Raw genomic sequence first — 23,570 nt, 5'->3', positions numbered from 1 at the left:
GACTGGGCAATTTAGTAAGACTCTAAGCAGCTTAGCTAAACCCCCCTTCCCCCTCCCCCTCCCCCTCCCCTCCCCTTTCCCCTCCCCCTCCCTCCTCCCCCTCCCCCTCCCCCCCAGCTGAGAGACCCCATCTTAAAGTAAAAAATAAAAAGCTGGGATGCAGTTCCCAGTACTGCAATAAATAAGTGAAATCAATAAAAATAATAACCCATTACAGGTTAACATAAATGGCATTTGTATGAAACATGACTGCTTCTAAAATAAAATTGGTGGGGAGAGCAACCTTGTTTCACATTTATGCAGTCTGAGGAGAGCTGCACCTTGCCTGATTCTGCAGGCCATCTGCTGTGTCATAGAGCTCCTGAAAGTTGCTGCACATTTGTGAGAGTAAGCAGAAGAGGACGCAGAGTGTTCTAGAATGTCACAAGATTCATTTTGGTCTTGCAGGACCCCCTCTCCCCTACACCAGACACCAGGGTCCGCAGGAGTCATTGCACCCCATGTTGGGCTTGCCAGAGTGATTCGTAGGCTTGGCTACAGCAGTGGCTGGAGGCCATCAGGGCCCTGTGATGCTGCTGCTCCTGGTCTTCATCTGCTGGTGGAGAGCTCCTTCTGTGTGCTCAGGCATGGTTGGCCTTCAGCCCAAGTCCTGTACTGTGCTGTTCTTTTCCCTCACTCTGCTGAATTCATCCAGGCATCAGTGCCTCAAGGCACTCACTTCTGCTAGTGCCTCAAGGCCTCCAGGCTGCAGAGAGACTCTCTCTAGCCACAAAGAGGCCTGCGACCTTGGTGCTCACACCTCCCTTGGTTTTCTCCAGCCTCAATTTGCCATGCTCTTTTTGCACTTGGGGTGATTTAAGTCCCTCCAGTGAGGTAGTATGCAGCACCCCATTCAGCAGGCTGCACCTGCTCCACCCTCCTCCACTCCCAGACACTCTTGGCCCTCTCTCTGAATGTTCTTTGCATTTGTCCTCCGTTTTAGATTTCTGTCAGCTTGTTCTGTGGAAGGCACACCCACTTACTCCCTTCTGTCCATTCTTTCATCGGAGTTAATTGTAATTTTGGTTATATAGCATTCTGTTTATCCAGTTTTGATTGCTGCTATTGCTCACGGTCAACTCATGGAATGTGCTGTGATCACTTCTCTTCTAGCACAACCTTTTGCTTTTCTTGAAGTTAGTAATCACCTGTTTTCTTGGCTGGTTTTCTTTTCCAGCCTTAGCTTGGGGTTGAGTCAACTTGTGTTCCTGGACTCCTCCATTATTGTGCTGTCCTCTCTTCCAGGTAGAGATTCCCATCTACCCCTCTGGCCCTGACAGCCTGCCTTGGGAGCACCTTTGGTTGTGCTGACTCTGCTCTGTAGGGTAGAACAGTCACTGCCTGGGGAGGCTGGGAGGACCTTGTGTAGATGCTAGGTGATGCCTGCTGCCTGCCCTGTTTGCTGATCCTGGCTGGGCCTATGGTTTTGTGCTGGTCACTGACCATGTGCAATGTCCACTTGTCCCTTCCTGTTTATTTTCCAGAATGTTGGTGTCTCTTTGGTGTTATTTTCCAGGGGGTTTTCAGAAGGGCATGAAGGTATCTGTCTGAGCACACCCCATTCAACTGTGCCTAGGCCTTCCCTATGTCCCACATGTCCACCTGTCACACTGAGCTTGGCACTTGTATCTTTTCCTCATGATTTCTCCAAGGCCCACTGATCTAAGTAGAGTAAGTGCTGTAAGTGGCACAAGCTGGGAACGTGCAGGCAGTGGCACTCTTCTGCGCTGCCTTAGCCTCTCACCTGAAGGTGGTCTTCATGAAACCTTTCAGCACGTGATTTCTAAGTCATTTTTTTTTTTTGTTTTTGTGTGAACATTTCCATAGTGACAAAGTCCACATGGGTGAATTAGGTTTTGTAGCTCTAGGATATCCCAGTTTTGTTAGGCAGTTGTGTTTTTATTAGGAACATTGCCCTGTATCTCTGACTGTGGTTGCTCTTCCTAGCTATGGCAGGACCCAGTTTTCATGCTGTGACATCCAGGCTGTCTTGGACCTTGGAACTGCAGCTGCTTGAATGAGAAGTCAGGCTTTTTGAGCATTTCAGAGCATTCTTTTTTGGCACTGGGGATTGAGGCTGGGGGTGCTGTATAGCTCCAGCCCTTTTTAATTTTGTGTGTGTGTGTGTGTGTATGTATGTATATATGTATGTGTATATATATATATATATAGAGAGAGAGAGAGAGAGAGGGGGGGGGGGCGGTTTATTTTTTAGTGGTAGTTGGACACAATACCTTTATTGTATTTATTTATTTTTATGTGGTGCTGAAGATTGAACCCAGGATCTTGCATGTGTGAGGCGAGTGCTCTACTGCTGAGCCACAACCCCAACCCCTTACTTATTTATTTTTATGTGGTATTGAGGATTGAACCCCGTGCCTCACAGGTGCTAGGCAAGTAATCTATTACTAAGCTACAACCCCAGCCCTTATTTTCTGTTTTGAGTCAAGGTCTCTCTGTTTGAATTTATTGAATCAATTGATTGAATCCAGGGCTTGGTGCATTCTAGGAAGCACTCTGCCACTGAGCAACATCCACAGCCCTGCTCAGCAAGTGTTTTTGGTGAGCACCTTTTGAGTACCTTTCCTGTTGTTGGGCAGTGTTAAAGGTGGGAGGAGTAGAGTGAGTAGGACTGTACACTGCAAACTACTGCAGACAGTGAGGGCAAAAGTGGAGGTTGTTCAAGGCTGCTTGACTATGGACAACCTGCTTTCTCTGGAAAGATCCCAGAAAAGAGCTATTCTTTTCTTCTTTGAAGTGACTTCTTAACTGACATCCTGAAGCTAACGAACGTTAGTGAGGCAGAGGAAGGGACCTTCCAGGGGGAGGCCTAGCCTATGGAGAGGCTGCACAGAGAAGAGGGGGGGTCACTTTGGAAGAAAGGACAGAGAGCCTGCAGGAGGTGTGGCAGACCAAGGCTGCAGGTCTCTTTCCAGAGTGTCTAGAATGCACTAGAATTTAAGTAGAAGAGGGGAGTTAGTAATAAGTAGGGTTTCAAAAGGTGGCTCAGTTTGGAGAGTACAGGAGTGGATGGGGGAGATGATCAGGAAGGCAGAAGGACAGAATGACAGGGTAGGGTGAGCTCAGACTGGTCTAGGGGAGACCACTGAGGGTGGGACTCTGCGCAGGGGGAACAGGGCAGCGACTGCGGGAAGGAGGACATATCCTGGGACATCCAGGGCCATTTGTGCCCAGGAGAGAGCACTAGGCTGGAGGGTATGGTCGAGAGTGCAGTGGTAGGAACAGAGCAGTGGGGCATGTGCATCCCTTCACATGGGGACACCTGTGGTAGGTGCACATGCATAGTGCTCTGGGATCCAGCAGCATGCTGCTTCCAGAGGCTGCAGAGGCCTCCTCCCTGCCATGTGCCTGTGTTTTTTTCCCTTGGTCAAGTCACATTTAATATTATTATTTGGTTACTAGGGATTGCACTCAGGGGCACTTGACCACCGAGCCACACCCCTAGCCCATTTTATTTTTTTAATTTTGAGATAGGGTCTTGCTAAGTTTCTTAGGGCCTCACTAAGTTGTTGAGGCTGGCTTTGAACTTGTGATCCTCTTGCCTCAGCCTCCTGAGCCATGGGATTATAGGCAGGCACCATCACACCTGGCTTACATTTAATATTAAGAGAAAAAAGTCCACCTGCTAGGAATCTCTTGTGTCTGTTTTTGTATGTGAGCAGCACATTCAGTAAATGTGCTTCATTTCTTAAATACAGGCAAGCTGCAAAACATTATTTGTCACATTTACCTGATGCATTATTGGTCAGCAATCTGCTCTATGATTTGGTGATTTTTTTTAACAATATCTTTATTTTTATTGGTTTTTATGTGGTGCTGAGGATCGAACCCAGTACCTCACACATGCGAGGCAAACGCTCTACCACTGAGCCATAACCCCAGCCCTTTTTTTTTTTAATTGTAGATGGACACAATATCTTTATTTATTATATATTTTTTATGTGGTGCTGAGGATCGAACTCAATGATTCACTGGTGCAAGGCAAGCGCTCTACCACTGAGCCATAGTCCAAGCCCCAGACCTGGTGATCTTGTGGACAGTTTCAGAAATTGGGATCATTGAGCATGTTTCTGCATGGAGTCTCAGCTTCTCTTTTTTACTGAAGGTGCACTGTAAGTGGCTTATGAAGCTTGGATGGCACATGGGGATGAAAGTGCTTTCTTCAGAAGTCAGGAGCACAGGGAGAGGCCAGTCTACAGTCTACTGCTCAGGAGCAATGCTGAGCCCAGGAGGCTACTTCTGCTCCATCCTGCTTTTTGGGTATGGATCTGCCATGGATGTTTTGGGCCTGGCTAGCTGGCACCTAAAAGTCTGAGGGATGTTCTCTTGACTGAAAGAGGTCCGTAGCATGTGGCTAGGAACCTATTGACCCTTGGAAGGTCAGAGGTGTGTCTTCCTCTCAGAGACAGCCAGGAGACACGAATTCTCCTGGTTGCTGGGAAGTAGGCTCATTCTTGACGAGGGTGTGTGGAAATCCTGGGTGAGGACTGGGAGGACTAGGAGGTTCATTGCCCTTGATGGTGGGGAACAAGTCAGTAGTGGTGGCCACCCCTGGCTGCACTGGTGGCTCTTGCTCCTCATCCCCTTTCTGCAGATCCTGGAGGGCCAGCCGGCTCCATTTGTCTTCAGATGCATTCCTCATAATCAGTACCTGCTTGTCCTGGTAACTCTCATTTGTCTTTTCATAAAACCAGTCTGAGGCCCTGGTTGAGTGCTCCCCAGACACCATTAGTGAGACATTGCTGGGGGTGGACTCACCTCCCCAACCTACCCTTCAACCCATTGTTGCTGATTATTTAAAGGCTGCACATAGGCAAATGATGAAAATAAATTATTTGTAATGCTCTGTAGTGATAATCCCTGTGCTTGGTACTTTGTAACTTGTCCTACAGACTGATCTGCATTCATGATCCCTCATGTGCTCTGGGGCTAGCTTGCAGCTGGTGCTAGCCTTCCTGGGCTAGAGCCCCAAGCCCTGTGCTGCTCCTGAGCATGTATGCATTCCTACAGTGGGCATCTTCCTGTCTTCTTCCCTTGATGTGAGGACACAGCCCTTGGGTGGGCCATAAGCTCTCTGCTTGGTGCTTTCTGTAAAAGTTATGTGGGGTGTCGTGAGTGTGGGGATGGCAGCTGGAGCTGCAGCTCTGATGGAGGCCTATGGTTCTTTAGTTCATTGGAGCCCTCCGTGGCCTGAGCCTTTACTCATCTTTCTGAGCTGGAGGTTCTTAGCGCCCAGGGCATTAAGACAACTACAAGGTCTGTCAAATAGCGCTGGGCTTTTCTCCTCTTAAGTCTCAAATGGGTGGTGCTGGTGAGGTCTGAGGATTTGCCGCTGGTCTGCACCCAGTCCAGAGCAGTACTGCTTACCCTGGATGAATGACCAGGTGCTTTTAGACTTGAGGGGCCCAGCTGTGGCCTCACCATTTCATCATACCTGGCTGGGGGCAGTTGGGTAGAGAGCAGAGTCTCCAGGGAACTTCCCTTTAGTGAGGTGGCCATCTTGACTCTGGAGGAAAACCCTTGCAGTTCCCAAAGCAGTGGGGTTGCTTGGACTTGGCAGTGTTGGGGGCCGCCCTGTGTGATGTGGGGCTGGCCCTGTAGAGCAGAGGCTCCGTAGGGGCAGGCAGCTCTGAGAAGACCAGGGAGATGCTTGCTGAGAAGAGGCTGAGGTTTGATCCTGACCTGTGGGACCTAAAGCCCACAGCTCTGCGGTTGGGGCTGCCTGCTGGGGACAGCCCCGGCAGCCTGGCCTGCAGGTAGGAGAGGTGCCACTGGCTTTTGTTGCTGAACTGGGTGAGCAGGTGGGTCCTGTGCCCAGCTCCAATTGTACACTAGGGACAACATCCCTATGGCATTATCCTGTTAGGTGAGGCTCCCTGGCTGGGTGCTGCCTGCTGCCCAGCTCAGGCCCAGCCCAGGTGAAGCATCCTCAGCAGGAAATTTGGGGCATGGTGGGTGGGTGCATGGGCTGTGATTTGGAGAAGCTTTTTTTTTTCTTCTCAGTCTGGAGCCTTTTCTCTCTGATAAAGGGTGTCTTTGTTTCAAAAGGAGCAGAAGGTTGGCTGGGGAACAGGGCGGACTCCGCCCTGACTGTTTTTCTGTTGTTGCTCTTTCTGCTTACCCCTCAGGACTGAGCTGCCTGAAGCCCTTCGTGGGTTTCGCCACTGGGAGGCAGCAGTCTTGAGAGAGTAGGTAGAGAAGAATCACTTTTCTGTGAAGGGGTGGTAGCGTTTGCTGGGCAGTCCTGAAGCAGAGAAGTGATCTCAGAAGGAATTTTGCATCCTCGCTTGGTCTCGGGTAGCATGTGAGTGGCCCCTGTGGGCAGGAGGTCGGGATCTACCTGCTCCCTGCCAGGTGGTCATTGAGCAAAAAGGGCAGCAGGCCATCATCCTTTTTTGGGGGGGTACAGTTCCTGGGAGTCGAAAGTCACTCTGCAAGCTCTCTCCCTACTCCACCCACACTCTCAACCCTTCTTTCTTTCTCATGTGTTTACAAAGTTGTTTTCATTGTGGTGTTACATGGGTTGCTTTACTAAAATCCAGGAAAAACAAATCCAAAGTTCTCTTGCTGTTGTAGATTAAAAGCCCTTTCACGAGAAGGTTTGTCCCTATCAGCACAGCTGCCCCTGTCCCCGATGACATAGCTCTCCTTGGCTGGTGAGGAGAAAGAGAGCATGAAGTAGTTGGACATGTCCACCTTGTGCCTAACTTTTTTTTTTTTAACATATATATTTTTTTAGTTGTAGTTGGACACAATACCTTTATTTTATTTGTTTTTATGTGGTGCTGAGGATTGAACCCAGGGCCTTGCATGTGCTAGGTGAGTGCTGCACCTCTGAGCTACAACTTCATCCCCTGTGCCTTTTTTTTTTTTTTTTTAGTTGTTGATAGATCTTTATTTTATTTATTTATATGTGGTGCTGCGAATCAAACCCGTTTAGCCCCAGCCCCTGTGCCTAACTTTTAAGCCTCCTTCTGGGAGCCCTCCTTGGGAACTTTCTACATTTCTGCAGAAGCATCAGTTAGGTTCAGTCAGTAGTAGGTACTGGCTCTCCTAGGCTAAGAGTCCTGCAGGGAAATCTCTGAGCATTTGCACTGTGTGAATCAAAAACCACTTCTCTTTGGTTAGCTGCTGCCTTTCATATAATAACAAGAAACTTAAAAAGGAAAATAAGAGGGTCTGGGGCTCAGTGGAAGTGCATTTGCCTGGCATGTGTGAGGCACTGGGTTCAATTCTCAGTACCCCATATAAATAAATGAAATAAAGGTCTATCAACAACTAAAAAAAAAAAAAACACAAAGAATGATGGAAAAAATAAAAATTCTGTCTAGCATTGTTAATCTCTTCAGCCTTCTAGCTTTTAAATTATTTATTTAAGACAAAACCAGAGTCATAATTAATTTACAGCTTTATCCTAGTTTAAATCAATTGTGAGTACCTCTCGACATCAGTATCTTTATTTCTTTTCCTTTTTTAGGGGGAGTTACTGGGGACACTTAGCCACTGAGCCATATCCCCAGCCCTATTTTGTGTTTTATGTAGAGATAGGATCTCATTGAGTTGCTTAGTACCTCGCTTTTTCTGATGCTGGCTTTGAACTTGCAATCCTCAGCCTCTCAAGCCGCTGGGATTATGGGTGTGCGCCACTGTGCCTGGCTGCCAGTATCTTTTTTTCTGTCTCACAATTTTAATGGCCAGAGAGTTTCTCCTTTACATGAACAGACATGCTAGAATGTATTTGGTCATGATTTTGTCTTGGCACTTGGATTCCTCTATTTACTGTTACGTTCTTTCTTATAGCTGAGTATTCTTGCACGATTTGTACTGTATTCTCAAAAATGGAATTGCTAGGGCAATGGGTATGTAGATTTTGTCAGGGGTGGGATTGGGGATTGAGCCCAGGAGATAGGGTCTCACTAAATTGCTTAGGGCCTCACTAAGTTGCTGAGGCCGACCTTCAACTTTGGATCCTCCTGACTTATCTTCCCAAGTCACTAGGATTATAGGTGTGTGCCACCACGCCCAACTCAGTTTTTGAGAAATCTTTTAATTTTTATTTTTTGCATTGCTAGGAATGGAACCCAGAGCCGCACACATGCCAGGCAAGTTCTCTCCCTCTGAGCCTCACACCCAGCCCCAGTGCCCACTTTTCAGTAAAAAAGGACAGGGGCCTCAGATATCTGAGGAAAGCCTGAATCAAGGAAGACAGGAAAGAAAAAGAGGCAGCCAAAGCCACTGAAGGGAACAGAGTCAGTGCAGAGAGCAGAAAAAAGCGTGGAAAGTAAAAGCAGATTCATACCGTCAGGAAGGTTAGAGATGACAGTACATTCAGAGAACTGGAATTAAAAGGAAAGTAAAGTATCTAGCCAGGTGTGGCGGCCATGCCTGTTACCCCTGCTGCTCAGGAAGCTGAGGACGGATGGCTTCAAATCCAAGGCCAGCTTGGGCACCTTAGCAAAAACTGTCTTAAAGTTAAAAAGTGCTGGGGAGGAGCTGGGGTTTTGGCTCTATGGTAGAGTGCTCACCTAGCACATGCAAGGCCCTGGGGTTCGATCCTCACAACCACATAAAATTAAGTAAAATAAAGGTATTGTGTCCAACTACAACTTAAAAAAAAAAAAGTGCTGGGGATGCAACTCAATGGTAGAGTCCCCCGGTACAATCCCTAGTACCAAAAAAGGAAGAGAGCAAATATGAATCCTGATGCATGACCTTTAGCTTACTTGCTCTAGTGGGTGTATGAAGCCTTAACCTCCATGAGGGTTAAGGCTTCCTCTGGACTCTGTCCAGAGCCCCTGAACCCCAGTGTGGCCTGCGCTGAAGCCAGCAGCCTTCAGCAGGCTGTCCTCACTCAGGCTTGAGGGATGAGCTTCTGCTATTTTCCTCTCTAGCTCTCTAGACAGCTAGGTATAGAAAGCCACCTCTTAGGGGAAGCTAGGGTCCTCTGTCTTTGGTATCCAGCTTTCAGAAGTTCCCAGGTCAGAGTGGTAGTATTTCTTCACTTTGTTTTCTTCCTGATATGAGAATGTAGGCCAGCCTTCCCTAGTGAGCAGGGTATCCATCCATTCTTAGGGAGATCCTCTGCCATGAGAACTTGGAAGCATGTATGCCCTTGACCTTGACTTAAATCTCCTTGACTTGGGGTTTTTTTAAATTTAATTTAAAAAATTTTCTTTTAATTTGTTGATAAACCTTTATTTTATTCCAAGGTGCTGAGAATTGAACCCAGTTCCTCACACATGCTAGGCAAGTGCGCTACGGCTGAGTCAGAACCACAGCCCTAATTTTATTTTATTTTTTTTTTTAGTATTTATTTTTTAGTTATAGTTGGACACAATATCTTTATTTTATTTATTTTTTATTTTTATGTGGTGCTGAGGATTGAATCCAGTGCCTCACACATATCAGGTAAGTGCGCTACTGCTCAGCCCCAGCCCCAACAACTTGAGTTTTATAATAAGCATCACTAAAATGTTTTATTAAACATGTTTGCAGCTGGGTGCAGTGGTGCACACCTGTAATCCCAGCTGTTTGGGAGACGAGGCAAGAGGATTGCAAGTTCAAAGCCAACCTCAGAAAAAGCAAGGCACTAAGCAACTCAGTGAGACCCTGTCTCTAAATAAAATACAAAATAGGGTTGGGGTGTGGGGGTATGATTCAGTGGTTGAGTGCTCCTGAGTTCAATTCTTGGTACTGGGAGGAAAAAATCTTTGCAGGCTGGGTGTGGTGTTGCACACCTGTAATCTCAGTGACTCAGGGTTCTGAGGCAGGAGGATTATGAGTTCAAAGCCAGCTATAGTGATTTAGTGAGGCCCTAAGCAGTTCAGTGAGACCCTGTCTCTAAATAAAATACAAAAAAGAGAGGTAGGGATCTGGCTCAGTGGTTAAATCCTGAGTACCCCCCCCCAAAAAAAAAAAAAAAAAGATGCCTTTCTTCTTTGCCTCCAGTGTGGGTGGAATCCAGGGGTGCTCTACCACTCAGCTACTCCTTAGCCCTTTTTATTTTTATTTTGAGACTAGGTCTTACTAAGTTGTTGAGGCTGGCTTGGAACTTGCCATCCTCCTGTCTCAGCCTCCCAGGTAACTGGGATTATAACACGGCAAACATCTTTGCATTTTTAAGAATACTGCAGTTATCTCTGTTAGAATGAACCAGCCAGCAAAGCTTCCCCACTCAAGCTGAACTTGTCAGCACTACAGATATTCACATCACTAATCAACCTTTAGAGCTCAGCCTATAGGAAAAATTGCCTATCCTTGCTGCTTGTGGCATTTGAAACTAACTACTGTTTTCATGACTGTCACAGTAAAGTCAGAATTTCATGATTTCAGACTGTACAAGTACTAATGGCAGAAAGACTACCTTGTTAGTGGGCTCCACGCTGTGTGGGAGGGAATTTGCATTGCTGCACACACGGGGTGTTTAAATTGATGCAGACAAGAAGGACCCCTCCTCTTGCCCAGAGGGGCCCCTTAGAGTTGGGAGGTTTTGGGGAAGAGGAGCAGTTTTGGCTATCTAGAGAGGGTTTCTTCCTCAGGCCGAGTCTGCTCTTCCGAAAGCTGACTATTGATTCATTCCACAGTGGGCATGGGGAACCCAGCGTCATGGACAGGAGATTGGGACTGGATGGTAATCTGAAGGAAGTGGATTTACAAAGCCAAGTTTTCCTCCAAGGTCTAAATCAGTTAAAATGCAGTTCCATTCCAAGATTTTTGTTTGCAGGAAGCTTGTGTGAATGTCCCATTTTTATGACCTAACAGAGAAATGCATATGCTATGCAAGCACTTTACACACACATGCCCTTTCTCTTCTGAGCTTTCCCCTCCTAGTTTGGTCTACTGAGCTACATAGTTCTGTGTTTTAAAAAGTCGTTGTTTTAAAAAGTGGATGTTTTGCATGTGTGAAAGTGGAGACAGTAAAACACAGACATAATATGTTATTCTTCCAATATAAATATTTAAGTCTACTTCTGATAGCTAAGCATTTACTTTTTTAAAAATGACATACAGGTACTGGGGATATAGCTCAGTTTTCCTCGCATGTACTTTTTTAAAAATGACATACAGGTACTGGGGATATAGCTCAGTTTTCCTCGCATGTACAAGGCCCTGGGTTCAATCCCTAGCACCAAACAACAACAACAACAACAAAAACATAACATTATAACATCCAGAAATAAAATAATTCTTTAATGTTGTCATGGTTTTGCCAGTGCTGCCCTTTTGCTGCTCTTATCCAGAGTGCCACCTTGCAGGTGCTCCTGTTCTTTCCACACTGCCTTACTCCTTGCTTGGTCCCAGAGGTGATGCTGACTCACACTGAGAATAACAGCTTTGTACATTTAAGATACTTCGAAGTTGCCTCCACAGGTGTTCATGAATAACCAGTTATTATATACCTTTCCTGTCTCCTAAGTGCTTGTGAGTTTTGAAAATGGTATGAATCTTGTCTTTGGTTATTTGTCGGGATGGTTTGGATTTGCTCTCCTGGAGTCTAAGTGAGGACAGCTGGAATAGAGTGCATGAACTCTCCTCAGGTGCAAGGGTAGTTGGGCCGCCTGCCCAGAGAGCTCAGGAACCCTGGGTGTGAGCTTGTCTCTCTGGTGTTCATTGGGGTTCGTTAGCTGATGCAGCTCAGGTGTCTCATCATGCTCTCTGTGGACCAGCAGGGAAAACCCACTCTACATGCCTAGCTGCTCTGCAGCCTTTTAGAAAGAAGTATATACGTGCCAAAAGTAGGTGAACTTCAACCAGGCTTTTGAGAGTTGCCTCTGCCACTCTAAGCAGATCCAGTGTGGTCTGGGAATGGTGGAAGGAGCCCCTTGGCTTCTCAGGTACTTTTTTTGAAGATGTGGTGCATGTGTGATAAGGAGAGTAACCCAGGGTGGGGGTGTCTCCCTGTATAGGGTGCTCTCCACAGCTGTTCAGCCTGCTCTTGGTGTTCTAGGGAACTGTGGCTGGGGGCTGTGGTTCCTTCCGTCCACATCTGTGTACAGCCTGTGCAGTTCCTTAGTACGCTTTTCATTGCCAATCCCGCCCTGGTGGTGATTCTGAGGGCCCTGGGCCCACTTGCTGGGAGGTGTGGGCTTGCTTGGACCACTTGGGTTTGTGCCTCCAGGCTGATTTTTCTGGCTGTGCTGGATTTTGCAGGACTGGGTGGATTGTGTTATTTCTCACAGTCTGATTGGAGTTTTTTGGCTTTGGAAAATTAGAAACCAAATCATCAGATATGTGGAAATTGTTCTATCCTCTACAGCATGAAGAAAGTGTAGTTAAAATAGACCCTTAAAAGCATACACTTTGATTCATCCTTGATCATTTAATATGGTAACTAAAGGACCTACTGCTAGTTATTGTTTAAAGAGTATTTGGTTTGGGTTTCAGAATGAACACTGCTAGCAGCTTTGTGTTGGTAATTCTAGGGAATCTCAAGAAATGAATGGCCAGTGTGGGTTCTGATTAGATGACTGTCCAGTAATCAGCAGGACTCTGTGGAAACCTTGTGTGCTTTAGGCTTTCCTGAGATAAGAAGTTAGGCTATTGATAAAGAGCTCTGGATATTTTTTTTTTTTCCCAAGAAATCAGCTGATAAATGGACTTTGGAGCTTAGTGTCATGCTAATGCACAGAGCCCTGTAGTCAAGGGATGATTGCCTCATCTTGCCATTGCTGAAGGAGACGGGGGACTTTGGCCTGAGAGCTCATACTGTTAGGACCAATCAGGTCTGACTTGCTGTTGTACATGATGATGGTGGTGGGAGGGCTGGATGTAGTAACTGGTTCCCTGGGGTCTACTTTCCTGGAGTCCTTGAGTCTAGATCCCCCGGGGTTATGCCTAGTCTCCGTGGCATCTGCTGGGTCCTGAGAAGGACAGTGGTGTGTGCACTAATATCTTCTGTCTTCTTTTCCTGGATGTCCCCATGGGGCTGCCTTTCAGGGCCTGTGCTTTGCCCCCTGGGGCAGTCCCTCTAACTGGACTTGTACAGTACTCCTTTAATTCCTTGTGTACCCGTGGCTGTCCTTGGCTATGAGCCCCCACTGCTCCTGATACCTGTCCAGCCTGTGCAAAGCAAGCAGGATCATGTACCTGCCCCTCCTCAGCCCAGTAGTTGTGTTGTGCTAGTTGGTTGCATCTGGGCCTCACCCCCAGGTTTTGGGGGTATTTCCAAATATTTCAGTAAGTGCATCCATCAAACATGCTTTGAGTTCTCAAGAGTTTCCACATCTATAGAAATTAACATTATTCCTTGGTATCAAATGTTCAATTGGTGTTCTAATTCAGTTGTCTTTGGGTGGAGCATTTTAAATGCACTGTTGGGATCTGACTGTTGTGGAGATCCTCGTGTGCTGCTGGGTTGATGAGACTCTTCTGTGAGGTGTTCCTTCATCTTCCCTGACCACTTTGGCCCTGCCAAACTTCTCACAGGCTGGATGTTACTGGCTGCGCCCCTGGCTGCTGAGGCATGTTCTGTCTTTTTCCTCTGGTGGGTGTGTGGCTGGCTGTGATGTCTGTGAGTCCTTGTACTTTTGACGATGACTGCTGGTGCTCCCTTACTGTGGAGCAAGGCATGGGTGCTCTGGCTCCACCATTCTGTCCTTTTGCAGCTGCCCTCACCTGGGACAGGCAGGCTAGACAGGCAGCTCCTTCCTTTGCCTGTTCTCAGTGTGTAAGTTCAGTGGTATTTATTCTCCAGCAAGCCCCCGACCCCCAAATTTTTTTTAATATTTATTTTTTTTAAGTTTTTTTAGGTGGACACAATATCTTTATTTTACATTTATGTGGTGCTGAGGATTAACCCAGTGCCTCGTGCATGCTAGGCGAGCACTCTACCACTGAGCCACAACTCCAGCCCCCCAACATTTTTTTTTAACATTTATTTTTTTTTGTTGTATACAGTACCTTTATTTTGTTTATTTATTTGTATGTGGTGTTGAGGATTGAACCCAGGACCTCACGCATGCTAGGTGAGCACTCTACCGCTGAGCCACAACCCCAACCCAACATTTTTTTAGACTGAATAATCAGGGTCTATAACTTGGTGGGTTGGAATGTGCTTGCAGTGGTGTCGCAGTTGTCGCCATTTCTCATCACCTGCCTCAATCTCTTCTGGCTGGTGGAAGCCTCTTGCCTGGCTCCTGAGTTCTGTTGGTGGAACCAGCAGCTAGGAGTTTGGTTTCTTTGTGCTTCGGTGTGACAATGGGCACCATGCTTAGCTGGCACAGTTCTAGAGACTCCCAAGGGTCTTGTTTCTTTTGTGGGAAATGAAACACAAGCACCACAACCTGGAGCCATTTTGAATGGATAGAACGAAAGTTTTTGTTTATTCTTCTCCCCCCCCACACACACATTTTTAGTTGTAGATGGACACAATACCTTTATTTATTTATTTATATGTGGTGCTGAGGATCGAACCCTGTGCCTAACGTGTGCTGAGCTACAGCCCCAGCCCAAGTTTCTATTTCTTTAAATAAAGCTGGGCTGAGGATGTGGCTTAAGTGGTAGTGCACTCGCCTAGCATGCGTGAGGCACTGGGTTCAATTCTCGGCACCACATAAAATTAAAAAAAAAATAAAGATATTGTGTCCACCTAAATAAAGCTGGAGGTGGTGGCCCGCACTTGTACTCCCAGCAGCTTGGGAGTCTGAGGCAGGAGTTCAAAGTCAACCTCAGTAACTTAGCAACCCAGGGAAACACTGTCTCTAAAAAGGGCTGGGGATATGGGATATGGCTTAGCACCCCTGGGTTCAATCCCCATTATAAAAAAAAAAAAAAATGTGATGCTTAAAATTCAAATTCAGATGATGGGCAGCTGTTATCCAAACATCCTCCAAAGCTCACACTGAGGCTTAGTCAGCAGTATGAGGTGTTGTGTGGCCATCAGCAGATGGGTGAGTCCCAAGGCGGGCCTGTAGCTTGGCCACAGCAGCATGGGTGTGCTGGCAAGCACTCGGGGTTGTTGTTGCTGCTGGCAGTGGGTGATACTCCACTTTGCTTCCTCTATGTCCTCACTTCACTTTTGTGTGGCTATTTAAAGGGTTAAACAGCTTTTTCTCTTTGAAACTCAAGAAGCTCACCAGCATAAGTCTTGAAGGGGTCTTTGGGCCTGGGGAGTGGGTCTTCTCCAGGTGCTGGTGTGTTCTTTCTGTCTCTGCTTGATCTTCAATACTGGGGAACTCCTCCAGCAGAGCCTTGCATTTGCCCTGTGCTCCAGTTTTCACTTCTGCATTTTGCCAGATCCATGTGCTTGCTTCAGTACTTCTCTCTTTCTCTTGAACCTTCTACTGTCTTTTATGTGTGGAGATCAGGGTGCATGTGAGTTTGTGGAAGCCCTGCCTTGCAGTTCCACATCCCAGAAGGATCCCTGTGTGCTGCTATCAGCACTCCTCCTCCCTGGGTCCAAGGCAGGGCTGATCTGACTTTCATCTCACTGACTTGTCCTTTCCAAGAATTTCCTTTCTTGAAACTGTAACTTGTGGTCTTTCCTGTGGCTTCTCTGCTAGCAAACACTTGGGCTCTGCAGAGTAGCTGGACACAGTGTTGCTGTGGACTCACTGTTCCTTTCTCTGGGGTCATTGTGCTGTACATTGAGCTCATGTTGTACTTTTTAAAGAGACTACCTGCCTAATGGCTCTCAAGGCTGCCAGACCACATAATGTTTCCTGGTGAGGCTCGGGGATTTCTCCTCATCTCCAGAGCTTGCCATTGTCAGTTGTTTTGAGATGGGGTTCCTCTGTGTTGCCCCTGCTGGCCTTGAACTCCTGGCCACAAGTGATTCTGATCCTCTGGTCTCAGGTTCCTCAGTAGCTGGGACTTACAGGCACATGACACTAGGCCTGCCTCTGTGTATGGCTTTTCTTTCTTACAGTACTGGGAATTGAACCCAGGGACATGCTATCCGTGAGCTACATCTCCAGCCCTTTTATGTATTTTATAATTTTGAGGAAGGGTCTTGCTAAGTTGCCCAGGCTGGCCTTGAACTTGGCTCCTTCTGCTTTAGCCTCCTGAATCACTGTGACTACAGGCATGGGCTGCTGTGCCTGGCTATATATGACTTTTTGAAGTGTAAGATTTTTTTATATATATTCTGGATATAGGTCCTTTACCAGTTATATATAATTTTTAAAAAATATTTATTTTTTTTTGTAGTTGTACATAATAACTTTTATTTATTTATTTATTTTTATGTGGTGCTGAGGATCGAACCCAGGACTTTGCATGTGCAAGGCGAGCTCTCTACTGTTGAGCCATAACCCCAGCCCCAGTTATATATAATTTTAAGTATGCAAATACTTCTTCTGATCTGTGTCATGCCTTCTGGTATTACTAAATGTTGTCCTTTTGTTTTTAGTACTGGGTATATGAATAAAAATATAATATAATATAATATAAATGTATATTTATAATATAAATAAATAAATAAGAAGGCCTCGGGATATAGTTTATTTATTTCAAGACAGGGTGTCATTAAGTTGCCCAGGCTGGCCTCCCACTTGGGATCCTCCTGTCCCAGCCTCCCAAGTGATTGCAATTACAGGCAAGTTCCACTGTGCCCAGCTAATGTCTTTTTTTCCCCAAATATTTTTTTAGTTGTAGATGGACACAGTATCTTTTTACTTATTTTTTTCTGGGGTGCTGAGGATAGAACCCAGTGCCTCACGCATGCGAGGCAAGCACTCAGCCATTGAGCTACAACCCCAGCCCCTAGCTAATGTCTTTTGAAGTACAGAAATTTAAAGTTTTGTTGAGATCTGACTTGTCCTTGGCAGCACAGCCTGGTCTTCTTCCTGAAGAGTTGTGCCCTCTGTATCATCCAGATGTGAACCACCCTGTTATACTTTTGTGAGCCTGATGGATGTCAAGGGTCTGTCCTCCCAGAGACCCAGCACTGCTGGGAGAGCATGTCTTGGGTGGTGTGGTTTATGCTCTGCATGAATGTTCCAGGCCCTTGTAGGAGCAACCTCCTGTCCTTCCCATTGGAGTCTGGCTGTCAGCTCCGAGAGCGAGGATCTTACTTCCATGGTGCAGGATCCTCAAGGACACCACCATCCTGTGGTTGGAGCCACTCATAATGACTTTGGCGGCTACCTTTGCCTCTTCCATCAGAAGCATCAGTGGCTTCTACTTCAGCTCTGTACCTTTCTAGCAAGCTGCTTCTGTGTGGTGAGAGGGTCCAGTGCATAGTGTGTGCCCTCCCCAACTTTAAGAAGGCTGTGGGTAACATATTCTCATTTGGCATTTGCAGGTGAAGGACTTAACTCAGTACTTGGATCCCAGTGGGCTCGGCGTGATCAGTTTTGAAGACTTCTACCAGGGCATCACAGCTATCAAAAATGGAGGTCAGTGGTCCCCACCGTGTCTCCACCGCCTCTCCCCTTCCTGCACTGCCCCATGACCACCCATCCTGCTCCACTCCTTGCCAGGTTCCTTCCTGTTCTTTGCTCTCCTTACCCCCGTCCTGCAGAGTTGACAGACTAAACTGCTGTCCACAACTTTAGGAAGCTGCTGACCTTCCCTGAGTTTTTTTGATGAAAAATTTCAGAAATACTCAAGAAGTTGTACAGGAGCACCTATGTGCATTTACAGCAGCATCTGCTGGGTTTTCTTACCACGCCCTCATCTGCATGTCTTTGTCTGGCAATCCATCTATTTAATGGAGAGCACTTCAAGTCAGCATGCTCTGTGCACCCCCTGGACAGCTCAGTATCCATACTGGTCCCCACTATTCAGAGTGTGTTTTCAGGCTTTGATGAAGCATCCTGTGGAATGTGCACACCTGAGTGTGCTGGGCTGTGCTCTGACAGAGCTGGACACTCCACAGGCTGGCAGGGCTGCTCTCAGCACTCCTTCTTGCCCTCTCCTGTTTCCTTAGAAAGGCCTTGCCTCTCCTGAGTTTCATGTGTGGAAGCACATTGTTCACCGCATGCCTCCTGTCTACTCTCGTGGCGTGTGAGTCTCTTGTTCTCCCATGGTAGTTAGTGTCCCTCTGCATGCTGTCCCCACATCCCCATGCTGCTGCAATGGGCACCTACTCTGGGCTGTTGGAGTAAAGCTCTGAGGACCTCTCTGTACAGTCTTTGTGTGGAATCAGTTTTCCTGTCCTGGGAGTAGCTAGCAGCAGTAGCCATGTACTGGGCGTGAGCCCAGTGTCCTCACAGTGGTCTTGCCACTTTACACTCACCCATTGCCCCACACACTGTCCCTTTAAATCAGACTCTGCAACTCTGCTGGTACTGTTCCTTCTCAAGCCCCTGTCTCCTGCTGGTGGTCTGGGAACAGCAGTAGGGTGTCTCACTCATAGCCTCTGCCCTCGTGCTGCACATGGGCCCATCAGACCTTGGCAGGGGGTAGGAGGTCCATAGTCACTGAGTGTGGTCAGGTTCAGGATGACCTTGGATCTCAGGTCTTTTCAGTAGCTGTCTTGTCTGTCTCTGCCCCATATTCTAGCCTGGCAGTGTCACTAAGGGGCTGGGCTTCCTGAAACCCTGAGTTTGCCCTGTGTCCCATTTTTATCCAGACCTGTGCAGGCACCAGCTTGGCCTTGAGCACTCCTCGGTGCTCTCGCAAGGGGGTAAGCCTGTGGGTAGCAGCATGAGGGCTCCTGGGCAAGGCACCGCTTTGATCAGTGCAGCAGGCGGGGACCCAGGTGACTGCAAGGCCAGCCCCAGAGCCCTCTTCGTGGAGGGTGGGAGACAGGAAGTGTGATTACCAGAGAGGGACCCTGGCCAGGGTTTGATTTCTTACAGCACCTTGATATTTCTAACAATGTTAAAAGTGTTTTATCCATTTCTAATTTAGGTTATCCATGAAAACCAAGGTATCAGACAAGTCTAGTAAACACTTTAAGTCAGCTATTCCTGCAAAAGAAAGAGGAAAAAAAAAAAAAGGAAACAGATTTTATTTACTTTGAGACAAAGTCTTGGCAGTACTCTTGCCTCAAGCCTGTCAAGTTGCTGGGATTATAGGTGTATGACATGGCTGACTGTGGATTTGCCTCATTGTTATTCTTAAGTAACATACTGGCCCTGTGCAGGCATCTGGGTTGTTGGTGGTACCTTAACCCTGATTCCCTGGAGCTGGCTGTCTGTGGTGGGACCCTTCATAGCTCCACCCGAGTGGGGTAGAAGGGTGATGGGTACACGGGGCAGGGACCATGGAAGAGACTGTTTCAGCCCAGCCACAAACACGCTTTGCACAATGCTAGTGCTTAAATGGAGTATTTATGTAACCAAAGATTGACTGAGCCACTTTGGAAGACCAGGAGAGGGAGAATGAGGTGGAGTGTGTTAATTGTCATGGGCTGTGCCAGAGCCTCTGTAGAAAAGTCTAGCACTTAAGAATTCGTGGTGAGAATTCTTGGTGACGAAGTCGTAGAACTTCGTAGACAGCATATTTCGATGGGGAGTGGTCAGAGCTGCTTGTGCCCTCAGCCTCTCAGCATGGTCACTTGCTGGCCGTGGACAGGTGTGACAAATGTGTGAGAAGTAGCAGGCAGCAGCTGTGACTCCACGTGCTTTCTGTGAGCATGGTAGCTCTTCCTCAAGACTGCTCCTCTCGTCACAGGCATTACAGTGACCTGTCTGCCTCAGTGGCCTGCTGAATGCTATGCACTGGCCTCTGCTGGTCAGTCACCTTGCCCTGTCTCACAAGGCTGGCAGTGTTCTGTGGTCACATTCCCTGGTAGTCTCAGCACCCTGTTGGCTGTGTGCTATGTGTGTGGCTGGTCAGGGAGAGTCCAGACCGGACTTCCTCTGATTTGGGCAGTTGTACTTTTCAGGTCTCCTGACAAAGTCAAGTCTGGGAGGAACAGCAACCCCTAGGGCAGTAGGTATGAGTGAGAAAGAGCTGAGACAATGGCATCTTCTTCTGGATCCTGTTGAGCTGTGGGGCTACCTGGGGGCTTGACTTGGGTGACTGGAAAGAACTAATGGTTATATCCCCAGGCCCAAGGTGTTGTGCCTTGGGTGGCTAAGGCCCACATCAGGCTGCAGTGAGCTGGCCAGCCCTCTGTCCATCCTTTCCAAGAATGTGGCCCTCTAGCAGGAAGACTACCAGCTTCTGACCCAAGGCTGGCTCCTGGGTCATGTGGGTCTTGAGCTGGCAACTGTGTCTGTCACTATAACACTCATAAAGAAGACTTTGCCAGTGTTCAGGCAGTAGGTGTCCACAGGCGTAGGCGGCCAGGTCAGGCCAAGCCATGTGCTGTGGGATCTTCTCTGTGAGAGAACCAGCCTTAGAATTCCAGCCCAGTCTCAGCACCAGCTTGGTGGGCCTGCTCTCAGAGCTGATGTGGGCTTAGGGAAGGAGCGCTAGTGGGACCACAGATGTGGGACATGCTGCTGCTGGGGCTGAGGCAATGGCTTTGCTTCTCTGTGTTTGTGATTTTGAGACTTTGTTTAGATTTCATCAGGGAGGGAGAGTGAAAATATGAACAAGGCAGAGGTGGTCCTGAAATTATTTCATAGCATGTGTGAAAAAGGAGTGAATACATGATAGCCCAGACTGCCTTCCACGGATGCTTTTCAGACCTTGCCTGGAGCCTGCACAGCTGCCGGCACTGGGGACTAGCAGAGGCTACGTGATGTGTTGACCTAGTTTGCAGGAAAGTGCCAGGAGATTTTACTGTCATGGCTACAGGCCTTGTTTCAGAAACAGCGAGATAGGGAAGGACTTGTTACAAATAGGCCATTGCTCTGGCTCATGTACACCTCAGGCTCTGGAAGAATAAGGGGAATGGGGGTTAGAATTTTTCAATTTTAATTGAACATTGTTTCATTCTTACAGAGATAGCTGATATGAGGATACAAACAATACAAGCTGTGCTCAGGTCTCCCTGGGACTCTGAGGTTGGGTGCCACCCGAATCACGTGTCCAGGTGCTGGAGTGCTGGCTGTCTGACACTTCTGAGTTCTGAATTTCTGTTTAAGAAGTGCAAGCACTCCAGCATCCAATGGTGGCAACCTGCCAGCAGCAATCTGACCTGTGACCAAGTGTGCAGTCCCGTTGCCCTGGGAAGATGGGCCCTCCTGTGCTGCAGAATTCTAATGGTCCCATCTGTGCCAGTGGCATCTGCATCATGAGCTTGAGTAGTTCTGCTGCAGCTTGCTACAACCAACTTACACCAGTGTGGGAACCTTGGCCATTATGGTGGGGTATGGCCGGGTCTGCCTGAAGAGCCAAGCAAGGCTGGACTTGAGACCTTGTTACTCCTGGCTCCCCAGAGGTTCAGTCATACACCCCAGAATGCTGCATTCAGCCCCAAGAAGACTTGTGGTTCTTGAAAACCACAGAGGACAACAGCATGAGTTGCCACGTGTGTGAAGGTTTTAGTTTGCACACTGTCAGGAAATAATTGTCATGATTTTTATTGAGAGACATCTAGAAACTGGATGGGGCAGTAGCATGCCCTTCTGCTCCATGGATGCCCATCCTTGCTTCCCCATTAACCCAGACCTTTTTGGTTGTGGCAACTATGTGATACTCACCCACGTGGTCCAGATCACAGCAGGAACCTTCTTTGGTCCCTCCAGCCTAGCTGCAGGAAGCCATCCTATTTCAGAGCTTCTCCCAGGAGAACTTGGCACTCGAGAGACTCAACTCTGCTTTTTCCATATGTGGCTGGTGTCAGGTGGGTCATGTTGAAGATGCTGAGTGAGTGGTTGATGTATCTTGACACCAGGAGGCAGAAGCTGCCTTGCTGCCTCTTGCCCTGTGTGTCCTGCCTCTGCCTCAGTTCCCATGGAAGGAGGCAGGCAAGTGCAGTGGGATCCATGTGTTTGAAGAGCAGTGAATTCTGTCTGTCCCTCATGAGTTTTGTCTATGAAAGGAAATGTGCATTTTGGAAGATAGTCAAGTAGAAGAGGGGAATGTAAACTGCCTGTGAGTTCAGCTGCAGGATGGGTGTGTCCTGTGCTGGTTCATGGAGCCCGTGCCTCCCCTGTCACCAGGGGTTTGGCTCCTAAGTCTGGATTATTAGTACCTGGCATTCTGTAGAGTCTGAAGGGCTTGGTGCCTTGCTCTTTTTCTTTGGCAGTGGTCTTTGGTTTTTATGAGGAGTGAAGTTCTGCTGTTCTTCCCTGATACCAGTGCCCAGCCTTTGGTGGAACCCCACTTCCTGGGGATGTGGCCTCCAATCTCGCCCTGCTGGCCTCTCCCCTCTTGCTTCCCCCACAGCAAACTCCAGACCCTCCATACTCCTGACTGTGTGGCACCTTGCACCTCCAGAGGCTCCAGTGGTCTCACCAGTGCTGGGTCTTGTATCCACAGAGTCCAACAGCCAGCTGCCCAGCGTGGTGCCTGCCCAGGATGAGGATTCCTCAACCTGCGCTGATGAGTTCTACGACTTCGTCACCTACGAGGCAAGTGTTGGCCCAAGCCTGATGTGTAGCTTCTTCCTCTTTGTGCTGCGTCCTGTTCCAGGGCTGCCCCTCATGAGGGATGAAGCATCTGTCCCATCTTCGCACCTGGTTGCGGGTATTTGGGTGTTGGACTCTGAGCTCTAGGGGCCTTTCACTCCCCACACTGTTCCTGGGCTCTTGCAGGAGTTTCCCTTGGGCATCTATGGAGCAGACGTTGGGTGGGCTGTCAGGGCTCTGTGGTGACAGCACTGTCACCCTCTGCATGCAGCAGAAGTCTGCAAGATTTGAAGAACTTTCAAGCAGTGTTTATGTTTGGGGACATTTGACTTAACACCTGCGTCCTGCTCCACTGTTCTCCACCTCCTGCTCCCAGGTGTATCCAGGGTGGTCATGATGATGTGTCTCCTTAATTGTGGGTCCCTTGTTGCCAACGTCACGGTGAAGAAAGACAGACCCTGTAAGCATGTCCAGGAGGCAGGAGATCTGGTAGCTGGGTCTGGAATGCTTGCTTTATTTATTCATTTATTTATTTTCAGTATTGGGAAATTGAACATGTAGCCTCATGCATGTAGGCAAGCACTCTACCTACCACAGAGCTACATCCCACCCCTTTTAAAAAGTTTTGAGACCAGTTGCTGAGGCTGGCCTCGAACTTAGGATCTTCCTGCTTCATCCTCCCAAGTAGAATGTTTTCAATACAAAATACTTGGAGCCTATAGTCCCAGCTGCTCAGCAGGCTGATGTGGGAGGAGGATTGCTTGAGCCCAGGGTTTGAGGGCAGCTTGGGAAACATAGTGAAACCCCATCTCCCCAAGGAACAACATGGAGTTAACCTAAGCCCTCCAGCCGTGCCAGAGAGGCTGGAGGTAGCAAGCACTAGCCCTAGTCAGCCCTCTGCAGTTTGCTAAGGCAGCAAACAGGCTGGACTTTGAACCCTGTGCTCTGAGCCTCAGCTCCCTTGTCACATGATCAGTTTTAGGTTTACTGAATGGAACCAACAGAAGCTGTCCATTTGTGTGCACCCTTCTGCCCACGAATGTCTCACACTGGTGGGCCTGTGCTGGTACCTAGTCACTAACGAGGAGGACACAGCTGCCTTGGTGTTGTGCTTTCTGTGGTTCTGACCAAGCGAGGGCATCCTGCCAGGCCTCCTCC

At 47.9% G+C, this 23,570-nt stretch overlaps 1 protein-coding gene across 4 annotated transcripts in view; it reads left to right on the top strand.

The window, feature by feature from the left end:
• The window catches only part of Rab11fip3 (RAB11 family interacting protein 3), a 61,326-nt gene that overhangs the window by 10,100 nt on the left and 27,656 nt on the right, over positions 1-23,570 (top strand). For all 4 annotated transcript variants that reach the window (XM_027940745.2, XM_027940746.2, XM_027940742.2 and 1 more), the window contains exons 2-3: positions 17,303-17,396; positions 22,324-22,415. In XM_027940745.2, the coding sequence (XP_027796546.1) occupies positions 17,303-17,396; positions 22,324-22,415 (186 nt within the window). The remainder of the gene's footprint in view (positions 1-17,302; positions 17,397-22,323; positions 22,416-23,570) is intronic.

Source organism: Marmota flaviventris, chromosome 19 (assembly GCF_047511675.1).
Source record: "Marmota flaviventris isolate mMarFla1 chromosome 19, mMarFla1.hap1, whole genome shotgun sequence".
Taxonomy (NCBI): Eukaryota; Metazoa; Chordata; class Mammalia; order Rodentia; family Sciuridae; genus Marmota; species Marmota flaviventris.
This window is presented reverse-complemented; position numbering and strand designations above follow the sequence as displayed.